General features: G+C 38.3%; 1 protein-coding gene across 1 annotated transcript in view; it reads left to right on the top strand.

The window, feature by feature from the left end:
* The window catches only part of PDS5B (PDS5 cohesin associated factor B), a 168,220-nt gene that overhangs the window by 109,757 nt on the left and 41,833 nt on the right, over positions 1 to 16,630 (top strand). The window contains exons 15-17 of the mRNA XM_060191870.1: positions 903 to 1,037; positions 8,194 to 8,354; positions 13,636 to 13,759. Of these exons, the coding sequence (XP_060047853.1) occupies positions 903 to 1,037; positions 8,194 to 8,354; positions 13,636 to 13,759 (420 nt within the window). The remainder of the gene's footprint in view (positions 1 to 902; positions 1,038 to 8,193; positions 8,355 to 13,635; positions 13,760 to 16,630) is intronic.

Raw genomic sequence — 16,630 nt, 5'->3', positions numbered from 1 at the left:
TATACATGGTTCTACTTACTGTAGAAGTAATAGTTTTAAAAAGTTTTTTTCTTACTACTAATTTAATTGTGGTTTATAAGATTACTGTGTATAGTTCCACACCTAACATCAAAGTTAATGAGCAGTAATACATTTTAGGTAACTAGAACACATCTCTCTTTTTTGAAAAAAATTTTTATTAGGGAGTTGGGCAGTAGCGCAGTGGGTTAAGCACAGCTGGTGCGAAGTGCAAGGACCGGCGTAAGGATCCCAGTTTGAGCCCCCAGCTTCCCACCTGCAGGGGAGTTCTTTCACAGGTGGTGAAGCAAGGTCTACAGGTGTCTGTCTTTCTCTCCCCCCTCTCTTGTCTTCCCCATCTCTCTCCATTTCCTCTCTGTCCTATCTAACGACAACAATAAAAGCAACAAGGGCAACAAAAGGGAAAGTAAATAAATAAGAATTAAAAAAAATTTATTAGTGATTTAATATTGATTTACAAAATTGCATTGCAACAAGTATAATTCCACACTGTTCACCAGAGTTCTGAATCCCCAATCCCTCCATTGCAACCCACTGCAGTTCTGTTAAGGTTGCAGACATGGGTTAACTGTCATCTCTACAACCATCTGCCTACATTTGTATATAATTGCCCCTTTTTTCTTCTCTTCCCCTCCACGCCACTCATGACCCTATTATTACATCCAAATGTCCCTCTCTCTTTTCCTCTTCTCTCTTTGGGTCCTGATGGAGCTGGAGAAGAAAACATCTGTGTAATGTATTTAGGAGTGAACCTTCCAAGGAAAACACAAGAACAAAAATATAACTGTTCTTTTATTTTACAACACTGGGAAATAACAAAATCAGAGTTCTATGTGGTTTTGATGGGCTCTGTAAGTATTTAGGATAATTTTCCTAAGACGTAAATACAACTAACTGTTTCGTCATATTTTAGTGCTCTCATTAAGCAAGTGAACAAATCAATAGATGGCACAGCAGATGACGAAGATGAGGGTGTTCCAACTGATCAGGCCATCAGGGCAGGTCTTGAACTGCTTAAGGTAAGAATCCTTAGGGCAAAATCAGGTCTTAATTAGACAACTGATAAATATACAGTTAAAGTTTCCATTCTTGAGGTTTGTTTCTAAGTTTTTAATGCTTAAAAGTATAATTTTAGGTAACTTGGATATTGTACATTTATTCTAACATGGTAGAGATTTTGAGCTTTAAACTTTATAACTCAACCTAGCATCTGTTTGAAAATACTGGATTCTGATTTGAACAAAGAAAGGGCTTATCCTATTACAGAGTGAGCCAATTTCTTCTTAAAGTTACATTTTATTTTGTTAGCTGAGATATGCTACTGCCTTTTTTTTTTTTTTGATAGCAGTTGTTGGGTAACTTGTAAGAGCATTCATAAAAATACAGTACATAAGAGAGTCGGGCTGTAGTGCACCGAGTTAAGTGCAGGTGGCACAAAGCACAAAGACCGGCGTAAGGATCCCGGTTTGAGCCCTGGCTCCCCATCTGCAGGGGAGTCGCTTCACAGGCGGTGAAGCAGGTCTGCAGGTGTCTATCTTTCTCTCCCCTCCCCTTTCCATCTCCCCCTCCTTTCTCCATTTCTCTGCCCTATCCAACAATGACAAACAATAGTAATAATAACTACAACAATAATACAACAAGGGCAACAAAAGGGAATAAATAAATATAAAAATTTAAAAAATACAGTACATAAGCATGAGTGTCCTTTGTTTCCATTTATTCCTTAAAAAAATTTTTTTTTATTATCTTTATTTATTGGATAGATACAGTCAGAAATCGAGAGGGTAGGGGGAGATAGAGAGGGGGAGAGACAGAGAGACACCTGCAGCACTGCTTCACCACTTGCAAAGCTTTCCCCCCTGCAGGTGGGGACCAGGGGCTCGAACTCCGGGTCCTTGTGCATTGTCATATATGCGCTCAACCAGGTGCGCCACCACCTGACCCCCCCCCACTTTTTTTTTTTTTTCTCTTTTGGATAGGGAGTATGAAAGAGCTGCACTGTTATCCAAGTGAGCTATTTCACTGGCCCTTTTCCACTTATTATTTAAAAATGCACATTTTCTATATTTGAAAGCAAACTATTTGCCCATGGAGTTCTTTGTATACCCTGCACAGTTCCACAAGTCCAGATGTGCTCTTTAAAAAAGGAATTTCAGGGGCCAGACGGTGGCTCACCTGATTAAACAGACACACTACAGTGTGTAAGGATGCGGGTTCAAGCCTCTGGTCCCCACCTACAGGGGGAAAGCTTGATGAGTGGTGAAGCAGGCTGCAGGTGTCTCTCTCTCGTTCCCTCTCTATCTCCCTCTCTCCCTCTCAATTTCTCTGTCTCTATCCAATATATAAAAAATAAACAAAATATTTTTTTTTAAAAAAGGAATTTCAGATAGAGAACGAGATAGGCAGAGAAGGAGACACTGTCTAGCACCACTCCACTGTTCATTGCATTTTCCCTGGTGCAGTCACTCCTTTATGGTACCCACTCTTCACTATAGGTGAAATGTCAATCTGTATATGCATCCTGTCTTCCAGTCCGTAAATATGAAGGTGTATGTAGCCTATCTCTTATTAATCTATCTATATATTTACATTTTTTATTTGATAGGACTGTGAGAAACTGAGAAGAGACAGACAGCAGATAATCTGCATCACTGTTCTCATAGCTTCCCCTCATTAGGTGGGGACCTGGGTCCTTGCACATGGTAACAGATATGTCATCACCTGGTCCATAGCTTTTTTTTTTTTTTGGAATTGCTAAAGAGATTCCTTTAGTTAGTGTCCTCAGGTATTTTATTATTTATTTTTTATTAATTTTTATTTGTGAGATAATAGTGATTTAGAAGATTATATAGTGGATTTGCTTCTATACTACTCCTACCACTAAAAATCTGTTCCCCCACCAACAGAGACCACCGTAGTTCTCCCAGGTTCATAGATACAGGCTTCCCCCCCACCCCCTTTCATAAGTTTCAGTTTTTCTGTATTCTGCATGTGAGTGAAATCATCCTATAGTTAGTTGTCTTTAGCTTCCTTCCTTACTTCACTAAACATGAACTCTGATGTTTTCATTCTTTCTGTGTTGAAGGATACAATTTACTCTTTTTATGTCCCATGACTTTTTTTTTTTATCTTTTAGACTCAAGTGAGTGATTTATATTTTATTTTTAAAGGCTTCCCCTTCCCCTATATCACGTAAGTATTCACCATAGGGTCTCCTCCCTAACTTGCCCCCCCCCCCCCCCCACAGTATTTCAAGCTTCTAATCGGGAAAATGGAAAGACATGAACTAGGTAAACACAAGGGCCATTCCAGACAGATGGACCCATTTGGAAGCTGATTGGGCCTTTTTTTTTTTTTTTTTTTTTATTTCAGACAGACAGAGAGGGGCAAGACACCATAGTTTTCTCTAGTATCATTGAACTTCGCTTGTGGTATGGGGGCTTGAACCTGGGCTGCGCACAAACATTCAATTTTTTATGTTCTTTCTTACCCCTTATTCTATTCTAAGCATTTTTACTGATGATTTTTTTTAAGACAGTGTTTTTCCTAGAGTCAGAAAACATCTGACTATTAGCTGTCATTTATTAGTTGTTTGCTTTCGGGTAGGTTAATTGCTCTTGCGTCCTCACCTCTTAACAGAGAGAGCAGCACTTGTCTCATAGCTGATTAAATCAAAGTGCACCTCAATTTTCAACTTAGTGTTTAACTCACAATAGTGACAATAATAATCATTTTAAAAGTGGTGTCATAATATTCCCATTTTCCTATTGGATATTTAATTTTTTAAAAAAATTTAATTATCTTTATTTATTGGAGAGAAACAGCCAGAAATTGAGAGGGTAGGAAGAGATAGAAAGGGAGAGAGACAGAGAGACACCTGCAGCCCTGCTTCCCTACTTGCAAAGCTTTCCACTTGCAGGTGGGGACTGGGGGCTCGAACCTAGGTCCTTGTGCATTGTAACATGTGCGCTAACCAGGTGCGCCGTCACCCAGCCCGATATTTAATTTTTCTATATCTGTCTGTCTGTCTGTCTGTCTGTCTATATCACTAGGGTTATCTCTGGGGCTTGGTGCCAGCACTATCAATCCACTGCTCCTGGTGGCCGTTTTTTTCTTTTTTTCTTTCTATTTTATTTGATAGAAAGAGGGGTGGGAGAGAGAAGGATACATGCAGACCTGCTTCACCACTCATGAAGCATCCCCCTGCCGGTGGGGAGCTGGGCCTAGAACTAGGTTCTTGTGCTTAGTACACTGTGTGTGCTTAACTGGGTGTGTCCCTGCCTGGGTCACATTGTAGTCACTACTAAGTTAAATATTTAGGATCTCTTGTTAATTTCTTTTGTGTGCATGTATGAAGTATGAGAAGGGTATTACCGAATGAAAGATAATCTACTTTTCAATGTCTTTTATATACGTAACATTCATTTATTATGAAATTTTGTCTCCTCTATAATTCTTTCAGTGGTGTATGAGGTTGCCTTTTATCTAATTTCACAAAGATGAAATGCTACAAATTTTAAAGAGCTTCGCTAATTTGATTTTAAAAAAAAGGACTATTTCATTTATTTTTTTTGAGGGAACCCAAGAAACTAAAGTAACAGCTGAACTCTGGCATATAGTTGTACCATGAATTGAACCTGTGACCTTTGGGCCTCAGGCATATAAATTCTGTGCTCTAATGCTCGTATATCTCCTTGGCCCTTAAAAATAATATTGCATAATTATTATTAAGGAGTTATACCTTCTATATATTAACCTTTTATGCACTCCCTATGATGAATTCATTATTTATTTATTTTTTAATTTACTTTTTATTTAAGAAAGGATAAATTAACAAAACCATAGGGTAGGAGGGGTACAACTCCACACAATTCCCACCATCCAATCTCCATATCCCATCCCCTCCCCTGATAGCTTTCCCATTCTCTATCCCTCTGGGAGCATGGACCCAGGGTCGTTGTGGGTTGCAGAAGGTGGAAGGTCTGGCTTCTGTAATTGCTTCCCCGCTGAACATGGGCATTGATTGGTCGGTCCATACTCCCAGTCTGCCTCTCTCTTTTCCTAGTAGGGTGGGTGTCTGGGGAAGTAGAGCTCCAGGACATATTGGTGGGTCTTCAGTCCAGGGAAGCCTGGCCAGCATCCTGATGGCATCTGGAACCTGGTGGCTGAAAAGAGAGTTAACATACAAAGCCAAACAAATTGTTGAGCAATCATGGACCCAAAGGTTGGAATAGTGGAGAGGAAGTGTTGGGGGGGAGGGGAGTACTTCTGCTTTCAGGTATATATTTTGCACTTGTTTATGGATACATGTGAACATATGCTCTCTCTCACAGAACCTGGTCTATATCTAGGTTTTGGGACTTTGTTAGAAAGTGAACCACCTGGGATGGAATTAGAGAATACTATGAAAGGAAAGGTCTCACCTGAGTAATGAAGCTGAAGGGTTGTCATTCCACATGTGAAGTCTCTGGACACAGTCTGAGCTGAAGCATGTTGAGGTGGCAATCATTGCATTGATTAGGTTGTGATCGGCAGATGCAATATTATTTGATATGGGTTGGGAGAGGCATGCAGGAAAGTGGGCCCTATCCTAAGGTTCCAGGACTGGGGGAAATATAGGCTCTCTAGTGGAAATGTGAGGTTCCTGCTATCTTAGGGTTCAAAAAGACAATGGATAGTTAATGTTATCATCACATTATTTGGTAATTGGGTTAACTTTGAAAAGTTCTTTCGTTAGGGTTTGCTGTATAGTACCCAGTATCTTGTATATAGCTGTGCCACCGGTTGCTTCTGATCTACTTGGTCTAGGCTTTTAAGAGAGTCCACATATCAAATACACAGCCTGTATATTAAAAAGACCCAGTCTGTGTTTTAAAAACTTCGAGACATACAATTAATTTCCCCCCATTGTTTTAAAAAATATTTTATTTATTTATTAATGAGAAAGTAGGAGAGAGAGAGAGAGAGAGAGAGAAAGAACCAGATATCACTCTGGCACATGTACTGCTGGGGATTGAACTCAGGACTTTGTGCTTGAGAGTCTAGTGCCTTAGTCACTGCACCACCTCCTGGACCACAAATTCATTATTTTCATTCTTTGTTCAGTATACTTATTTATCCATTTATTATTTTGGTTAGAGACAGAATCTGAAAGAGAAGGAGGAAATAGGGTGAGAAAAAGAGAGATGTGATGGCCTGCCTCACCATTAGTGAAGCTTCCCCCTGCAGGTGGGGACTGGGGGCTTGAGCAGTGGTCCTTAACACATGCTGGCATGAGTGCCCAGCCACGAGTGCTCTGCCACTAGCCCCTCTTTGCTTATTTGCTGCTACATATTTTTATTATGTTTCACTTTTTATATTCTTAGGATACATTTAAGATGTAAAACATATACTCATGTGTAAGGTGTAAAGTATACTAATAATGAATACTAGTGAAAAGTAAGGAAAAGTCAAGTTAGAATTTACTAGTGCGGTTAAAGTTCCCTATGTGGGCTCTCCTCCCACTCACACCTCCCAGCTGTATGTTTCCCTTTACGGCTTATTATTTTACTATTCTTCGTTTTATAGTTTGCTATCTGTATGTGTAGATCTCTAAATAAAATTGCTTAATTTGCTCATTTCTGAATCTTCTAAATATGGCATTGTGCATAATATATTTTTCTACATACCACTTTCTTGTTTTTATATTCCGCTTGTTTGTTTGAAGCTGAAATCCTATGAGGATCAGAGGGTTTTCACTGCTCTTTTAAAAAGAATTATCTTGTGGAGGTTGGAGGTGTGAAATTAGAGAAATACAGACCAGAATACCACTTTGCTCTGACATGCCGGGAGATGAAAACCAGGGCTTCACTCCTGCATGTTACATACTCTATCCACTCACCCCCTTCCTAGGCACTTTCTTTTAAATCTAAAATACACACCATCAAATTGATTTTGGAAATGTGTGATGTGGTAGATTCCTGCCCATTTTAAACAGGATTATTAAATTCCTGTGGCTTCTCATTTTCTGCTGCCTTTGCAGGTGCTAGGTGCCTGTACTTCACCTTTCTAGTAGCCCTTTTCCATTCTCTTCCTTTATGAGATCTATTTTATTTATTGCCTTGAGGACTATTGCTGGGCCTTTTTGTGTCTGCACAATAAATCCACTACTTCTGGTGCCCATTCCCTGTATAGCCTTCTACCCCCCCTCCCTTTCCATTTATTCGGTAGGACAGGCAGAACAGGCAGAGAAAGGAAGGGGAGATTGAGAGGGAGAGAGACACCTGCAGTACATGCTTCACTGCCTGTGAAGCTTCCCCCTTTCAGGTGGGGAGCAGGGGTTCCAACCCAGGAGCTTGCACTTGGTAATATGTGCGCTTAACCCAGTGCTTCATCACCTCACCCTTTTTTTGGTCATCTTTAAGACCGGTTACAGTCTATATAATTTTAAGTTCTTAAATATGCTCTTTTTTTTTTGTTTGACTTAGCTTTCTTTGTCACATGATCCCTTTAAATGTCAGTACAATGCTGATTCATTTGTTCTAACTAAAATCTTATTTATTATTTTAGATAAAGTCAAAGTGAGGGGAAGGAAGAGGTAGAGGAGAGAGAAAGACACCTACAGTACTGTTCCACTGCTTATGTAGCTTCCCCCTGCAGGTGGGGACCTTGCAAGGGCATTTGAACCTGCGTCCTTGAGCACTATGTGTGTGCTCAACCTGCTGCACCACTGCACAGCTCCGTGACGAAAATGAAAGTTCTCTGTTTGCACTCTTACTCAGATTTCTCTTTAAAAAATGTTTCAGCCATTCTCTTCTAATGACTTTTAGTTTGAAGCATAGAACTTTTCTTTTCTTGGCTAGAGTCCTGTTTGTACTTTTTCTCTTACCTACCTGGGCTCCTTTACAGAAAACTGGGATATTAGCCAGAGCCCAGCTTCCTTTGACTAGGAATGTATTGACATATCATTTAATTTTGAGCAAAAAGATTCATTAATTCATATAATCTTATTTTTGTTACATTTTTGGGTAAATGAAAAAGTTTAGTTACACTGTTCTTATTTACTTGTTACAAGTATGATTATTTTATATTTAATTTGTCCTTTTTCTGATGTGTAGACAGATTGTGTATTAACATTATAAACATGGAAAGATCAGTCTTTTTTTTTTTTCTTTTCCCCTCTTTTCTTTCTTGTAGGTACTCTCATTCACACATCCCATCTCATTTCATTCTGCTGAAACATTTGAATCTCTCCTGGCTTGTCTGAAAATGGATGATGAAAAAGTAGCAGAAGCTGCACTGCAGATTTTCAAAAACACTGGAAGCAAAATTGAAGAGGATTTCCCACACATCAGATCGTGAGTTGAATTTGTTCTAATTAATATTATGAAAAAGTAAATTAGTGGTTTTTGTTTATTAATTTAAGATCTTAACTTCTGAGAAAATGCCTAGGTTATCTTCTGTCTATACAAATTAGGTGTTATTTTCCATAGAAAGAGCTTGTTTGGTATCTTAAAAGATTCCTGAAATAAAGGGTGAGAATGGCATATTTCTGAGATTAAATTTTCTTAGTATTATTGAAAGTAGTTTTAAAACTATCCCTTGGTACATTATGACTTAATTAGTTCATATACATTTAAGAACTAATGGGATATTCCAAAGGAATTTTTGTAGAATTTTTCTGTAGCTTTTTCACTTTTCTCTTTAAGGGTATTGGTTTAGAAATTTTTATAGGTAGTGCTGTGTTTGACACAGGGAAGTAGGAAGCATGACACAGTCATTCCCCCCTAAATAATAATTTCCACCCCCAGGGTTATTGCTGGGGCTCAGTGCCTGTACCACAAATCCACTGCTTCTGGAGGCCACCCCCCCCCATTTTGTTCATGCCCTTGTCATTATTGCCATTGTTGCCATTGATGTTGTTGTTGTTGGACAGGACAGAGAGAAATCGAGAGAGATGGGGAGACTGGGGGAGAAAGATAGACACCTGCAGATCTGCTTTACTGCTTGTGAAGTGCAGGTGGGGGCTCAGGAGCTGGAACCAGGATCCTTGAGCCGGTCCTTGCGCTTACACACTCTCTCTGTCTCTCTCTGTCTCTCTCTCTGTCTCTCCTCTCCTCTTTCTTTTTCTCTTTCTCCTCTGTCTCTCTCTCTCTCTCTCTTCCATGAGTTGGAAATTGCTCTGTTATCTTGGGAAATCTTTAATAGTTGATTATTATTCAAGATCCTATAGTAGAACTGGCAAAAACAAAACAAACAAAAAAAACACCTCACCTAGATAGTTGACTGACAGCAATGTGTGTGACCCACCCTCCCCCACATTGGGGGAACTTTCAGTGCTATGGTGTCTCTCACTGTTTCTGTCTCAGCACAGTGGAATCTTTGAGACGGGGAAAAATAACCCCATAGTTGTGCAAAAGAACAGCTCTTCCCTATTTTTAATGGATTCCTGATTATTTTGCTGTTTTATAGTTCCTGGAGAGTATTAGTTTGTCTTGGTATTGTCAGTTATCACTGGTGCTTGGGTTTACCAGGACTTATTCATTCTGGCTTAGTCACAGATCTAGATAGGTGTGCTTAAGCTCACTTGCTTCTTCATGTTAAATTGCTTGGGGCTTTTCAGAAAGAGACACTAGACAAAGCTGCCTCTTGAAATCTTAGGCACAGCATTTTAAGTTGCTTTCTGTTTGTGTGAACTGAATTCACAAGATATTTAAATGATGATTGAAGTACATAGTATCACAATTTTGTGATACTAATTGCTTTGGTAAAAGTAAGAAACTTTATTGTTTAGAACTGACTTATATTTTCTTTTTTTCAATTAGTGTACTGGGGACTATTAATATTTTGCGTTTAAACTTTTTTTTATTATCTTTATTTATTTATTGGATAGAGGCAGCCAGAAATTGAGAGGGAAGGGGGTGATAGGGAGAGAGACAGAGAGACACCTGCAGCCCTGCTTTACCACTCACAAAGCTTTCCCCCTACAGGTGGGAACTGGGAGCTCAAACCCGGGTCCTTGCACACTGTAATGTGTGCGCTTAACCAGGTGTGCTACCACCTGGTCCTGGTACTATGAATATTTTGTTTCTTGCTTTTGAACCAGTCTACTTCAGAGCTCTTGGCATAAGTGATGTATTAGATTGAACTTGAGACCAGGGATCCTCAGGCAGGAAAGTCTTTTATATAACCTTCGTGCTAGAACTGACTTCTTAGTGTTTTTTTTTTTTAATATTTATTTATTTATTATTTCCTTATTTGTTCTGGATAGAGACCGAATGAAATTGAGAAGGGAGGGGGAGGCACCTGCATCCCTGCTTCACCACTCATGAAGCTTTCCTCCTGCAGGTGGCGACCAGAGGCTTGAACCTGGGTCCCTGTGCTCTGTAATATGTGCACTTAACCAGGTGCACCACTGGCTGGCCCCTATGACTTCTTAATTTTTAAGGCGTTCTTTTCCCTTTAGAAAGGCTGTGACTTATCTGTCGAAGGCACAGTAGGAGTCATATACATGCCCTTACTATATGTAAACTATATGTAGCCCTGTATGTCTATATGGTCATGTTGAGTACTTTCTCACTTTAAGTCATAGTTCAGTGAAGCTTAAGTAGTTCATTAGGAATTACCCTAGTCCTACTAAGAGGAGCCTATTTCTCCTGAGCTAAATGTTTGTAGATCATTTAGCTAGCAAATAGCAGAAGGTTTAAGCCTGTCTGTGCCCAGTGCATTAGGGCAGAATTCATTTTTTTAAGTTGAGGCTTGAACAAATTTTGCTTTATTCTCTAGAGGTTTTCCTTGTCATATTTCTTCTTCCTTTTGATACGGCTTACTTTTCTTTTTTTTTTTTTAAATTGCCAAACTTGTTCTAAATGGTTGTGCTATTTTTCATTCCCAGTAGCCTTGAAAGTTCCTGTCGCTTCACATCTCCACCAGAATTTGCTGTTGTTAGTTCTTTAGATTTTGGATATTTTTATAGGTGTTTGGTAAATCTCACTGTTATTTCAATATTTAATTCCCTAATGACGTGAGATTCTGTTAAGAATTATCTTCCATATCAACACATTTTTTTAAGTTTAAATAGATTTTTCTGTGTTTCTGATAATAGTCTTTTTTTTTATTGGGATTAATGCTTTATGGTAAATACAGTTATTGGTACATGTGTAAAATTTCTCAGTTTTCTGCAAAACACTGTCACCCCCAGTCGAGGTCTTCTGCCACCTTCAGGCACCAGGTCCTGAAGTCACCCCACCCCCCAGAGTCCTTTATTTTGGTGCAGTGTCTTTTATCAAATGTCTCACTCGTGATTTTTTAATTCACTTGTCATTGTTGCTTTCAAATTCAGGTTTTAGCTTTCATTCTAGGTTGTACCATATACATATGTATATATATGCACTTTTATATTTATAATTATATGTATCTTTTTATCAGCACTACTCAGCTCTATATTTATGGTGATGTGAGAGATTGAGCCTGGGGCTTTGGAACCTCAGGCATGAAGCTATCTTACACTTTCCTATCCTTTATATTTTATTTATTTTTGGATAAAGACAAAGAAATTGAGGGAGACAGAAAGACAGCTGCAATACTGCTTCACCACTCATGAAGTTTTTCCCCTGCAAGTGGGCACTGGGGGCTTGAATCAGAGTCTTTGGGTATTGTAGCATGTGTGCTGTACCAGAGAGCTGCACCACCATCTGGCCCCATGAGACAGAGGAATTTTGAGAGGAGGGGGAGATGGAGATAGAGAAACATCTGTAGCACTGCATATATATATATATATATATATATATATATATATAATTTATTTATTTATTTATTTTTGCCTCCAGGGTTATTGCTGGAGCATAGTGCCTGCACCATGAATCCACTGCTCCTGGAGGCTCCCTCCCCCCACTTTTGTTACCCTTGTTGTTGTAGCCTTGCTGTGGTTATTGTTATTGTTGATGTTGATGCTGTTCGTTGTCCATAGGACAGAGAGAAATCGAGAGAGGAGGGGAAGACAGGGGGGAAAGATAGACACCTGCAGACTTGCTTCACTGACTGTGAAGCGACTTCCCTGCAGGTAGGGAGCCGGATGTTTGAACCGGTCCTTGTGCTTTGCACCACGTGAGCTTAACCCACTGTGCTACCGCCCAACCCCTAATCACTTTATATTTTAAAGAGACATTATTTGATGTATCTATAGGAGTCTGTGAGAGCATGGCAGACATTTTAAAACATGCTAGTAATTTTTAAACATATACTGCACTAGTATGGAACTGAAGTTAAAATTATGTGATTTGTTGGGTCTATTGCACCAAAGTAAAGGACTCTGGGGTGGAGGAAGGGTTCAGGTCCTGGAACATGATGGCAGAGGAGGACCTACAGGGGATTGAATAGTTATGTGGAAAACTGGGAAATGTTATGCATGTACAAACTACTGTATTTACTGTCGACTGTAAACCGTTAATCCCCCAGTGAAAAAAATAAAACACAAAAATCATGTCATTCATGTGCTTAATATTGTATATTTATCTTTCTCTTTTACTGGAGCACTGATTTGCTCTGGCTTATGGTGGTACAGGGGATTGAACCTATGACTTTGGAGCTTCAGGCATCAGAGTCTATTTGCATAACCACTATGCTATCTACCGGCCCTGTATATTTCTCATATTCCTTGTGAGGGTATTTAATTCAGCTGGTTTTGAAAATGCTGTGTACATAAATTGTTGTCAATGAAGTAACTCATAGTCTATGTCTTCCTGAGGATGAAGTACAGTTTTTATAGATGTGTGTATCTAAATTGTATGGTTTAAATTACAAGCCAGGTTGGTGGTTGACAAGGAATATTCAGATTTCCTTGTGTGATGTTTGAATCAGTTGAGTTTGCCTCCTTTACTCAGTTTTAATTAAGTTTTTGTGTAGTGATAACGGTAGATGAGAAATCTTTCAGATATCTACATGGTATTATTCTGTGCCTCCCTCAGAACTGTGCTCAAATGTTACTTGATCAGAGAGGTGTCTGTAACCCTATTATTTAAAATTGTAATGCTCTTACATCCTTTCCCCCATCTCTATTCTCCTTACACTTTTTTTTTTTTAAACAATTGTATCACCCTCTGATATAACACATATTTTACTAAATCTATGTATTAGTTTTCTTGTCCATACTGTTAACAGCATGCAGGCAAGGATTTGGGAGTTTTGGTAGTACTGGCATGTAGTCATCAATTTGTAAAGGCTAAGTAATCAAATTTCCTTTCATTTAGATGGTTCTGGCATACAGTGAAAGATGAATTGGAAGACTTGAGAAAGGAGGAACAGTGGTGGTATTATGTGTGAAGTCGTAGGAGTCATAAGAGTGAGAATAAAAGAAAAAAGATTAATGGAAACTACATGATGAGGAAATGAATTATCATCTTGTTTTTCTTTATAAATGTTAGGTTGGAAGAACAATTTGTAACTGAATTCTTTTTTATATAGATATTATAAAACAAACTTACACTATTGAAAATGACTGAGCGGATGTGATATTACACACACACACACACACACACACACACACACACACACACACACAAGCTTAAAAAGATAAGTATTAAAATACCTAGTAGAAATCATCTTGGTTTTTCACTTGTTTTTTTTTCTCATATTTTTTAGAGCCTTACTTCCTGTGTTGCATCACAAATCTAAAAAAGGACCTCCTCGCCAAGCCAAATATGCCATTCATTGTATCCACGCAATATTTTCTAGTAAAGAAACCCAGTTTGCACAGATATTTGAGGTAAAGAGACCAATGTTTTTGTTTGTTTCATACATTATGGTTAAAAAATAAATGTTAATGATTTTACAGAGTGTTAACATTCAGAGATGAGTAGTCTTATGGTATATTTTCAGAATTTGAGTAAATGGAATTAATGTTAATGAGGGACCAGGCAGTGGCACACCTGGTTGAGCGCACGTATTACAGTGCACGAGGACCTAGGTTCAGGCCCCTGGCTCCCCACCTGTAGGGCAAAAGCTTCACAAGTGGTGAAGCAGAGCTGCAGGTGTCTCTCTGTCTCCCTCTATGTCTCCCCTTCCCTCTCAATTTCTCTCTGTGTCTACCCAGTAATAAATAAAGATGTTTTAAAAATATTTGTTAACAGGCTGTTAAAATATGAAAGTCCGGTTATTCAGTTAATCAGTGCTCACTTGAATTCAGAAATCAAACCATGATATAAATATTTTGACATTACTTTTTATAGTTAACATTTGCATTTAGTACCAATAAGTAATTACATATAAAATTATTGACAATTGTTAAAGATTACTCTGTCAGTTTACAGGCTTAAAATTTCAAGTCTAATGATATTTCTCAGTATAGGGTTTAATAAATTAATTGGTTTTGGAAGATAAGCTTATACTTTTATGATAAATATAATTGTATGTCATCATGTATTAATTATTTTTAATATGTATTTCCTACCTTGTCTGCCTTTAGTGATTACACTTTCTAAGCACTGGAGTTTGTGTTGCTGTCATAATTAACATTTAATTTAGCATTCTTATTGCAAATGCAAGCAAAGCAGAAAATAAAAATTCTAATTTATAATTTTAATTTACCTTCAGCTTTAGTTCAAATCTGTTTTGAAATGACATTGAATCTACCACAAGTACTTGTTATGTCTGTTTTAGAAACATTTGTGCTAATTACTATATCTTCTTGTATGTTAAGACCTGAAGGAGGAAGAAAATTAGTTTTCTTTGTCACACATTTCCATTAACATCTTAGCTGTGGGTTGTCAAATTTTCTGCAACTAGGGATGAAGGCATTTTCTGAGCCTCCTCCTGGACCACAGTACTTTCATTTTTGTTTTTGTCTTGCTATTTTATGTTTTATTATTTCATCTTTTTTTTACATAAGATCGTGTGGTCAAAATTAGATGTATTGGGGGGTAAGATATAGCCTGGCAAATGGAGTGAAAGCCTTAAAAATGCCTCCAGCCTTTGGATTGATCCTTAACACCACCATGTGTGGAGCACTGAAGACAACAACAAGGCTCTGTTTCTTTCTTCCTCTCTCTTCTTTCTGAGTTATAGATAAGTAGACCAGGGAGTTTACTCAGTGGTGCTGTAAGTGTTTGGAGCTCTGGTTCCATTCACTAGCATAGCATTTTTTTAAAAAATGTGCATCATTAAAAATAAATTTTATGGGGCTAGGTGATGGCGCACCTGGTTGAGCGCACTCATTGCAGTGTGCAAGGACGTGGGTTCAAGTCCTTGGTCCCCACCTGTAGGGGGAAGGCTTTGCAAGTGGTGAAGTAGTGTTGCAGTTGTCTCTCTGCTACTCGCCTTCTCTATCACCTCGTTCTCTCTTGATTTCTGGCTGTTTCTATCAAAACAAAGATAAAAAATAATAAAAATAAATTTTATAATTTCATTTTATTATTTATAAATAAAATTACATCTTTATAAGAACATACGGTGTACTGCACCAAAGTAAAAGATTCTGGGGTTGGGAGAAGAGTTCAAGTCCTGGAACATGATGGCAGAGGAAGACCTAGAGGGGGTTGAATTGTTATGTGGAAAACTGAGAAATGTTACTCATGTACAAACTACTGTATTTTACTGTCAACTGTAAACCATTAATCCTCCATAATAAAGAAAAGAAAAATAACTTAGTCTATATTCCTTCTACTCTTTATTATATAAAGTTGACTCCATATTATTATTATTATTAATTATTATTATTATTATTATATCATGGGGTCTCATGCATCCATGATTTCACAGTTTCCCCTCCCCCAGATATAATTATGTCCTCATGTTCTAATGTACTTTTCTAGAGCAGTCCCCCTGCCCATATATATAGATAATATGAGCACACATATCTGATCTCCTACCCCTTATGTCAGCAGTAATGTACTATAGTCACTTCTGTTTTTTTCTGTGTTTAAAAAGTTTAACAATATATTGTTTTTTATTTAGTATGAATATGTATAGAGCCCCGTTCTTTTGCCATGCAAAATACACACTAATGGTTAGTTTATCAGAGTCCTATAATCACTTGTATTAATTATGGTGCTTAGTAATTGGTGCTATAAAACATCACAAATGCATCAGACTTGGCATTACATAGAAGGTTATTTCTTATTCCTATAAAAAGTCCAGTGGGGTGTTTCGATGACATTCTTTTTTTAAAATTTAGGTTTTTTATTATCTTTATTTGTTTATTGGATAGAGACAGCCAGAAATCAAGAGGGAATGGGGAGATGAGGGAGACAGAGACACCTGCAGCACTGCTTCACCACTTACAAAGCTTTCCCCCTGCAGGTGGGGAACGAGAGCTGGAACCCAGGTCCTTGTGCACTGTAACATGTGTGCTCAACCAGGTGCACCACCACCCAATCCCTTCAGTGACCTTCTAACTTATAGCTTAGGCACAGAGATTCTGACTATTGACTTTCTCTTCAGTCTTACTGGATCCTTTGCATTGAGACGGCAAGTCAAGAGGGGCAAAAACACAGTGCTTATCACACGTCCTTGTAGGCACAACATGCCTCATTTTCACTCCCATTGCGTTAATCAGAGCTTACTCTTGTATTCTTGCCTAATTGGGAAGAAAGTTGCAACTGTTGCCATCTCTGTGCCCAGAAAGTAGAATACAAGGGAA

This window comes from Erinaceus europaeus, chromosome 5 (assembly GCF_950295315.1).
Source record: "Erinaceus europaeus chromosome 5, mEriEur2.1, whole genome shotgun sequence".
NCBI classification, from domain to species: Eukaryota; Metazoa; Chordata; class Mammalia; order Eulipotyphla; family Erinaceidae; genus Erinaceus; species Erinaceus europaeus.
The sequence above is the reverse complement of the archived record's forward strand: the minus strand, read 5'-3'. Positions and strand labels throughout refer to the sequence as shown.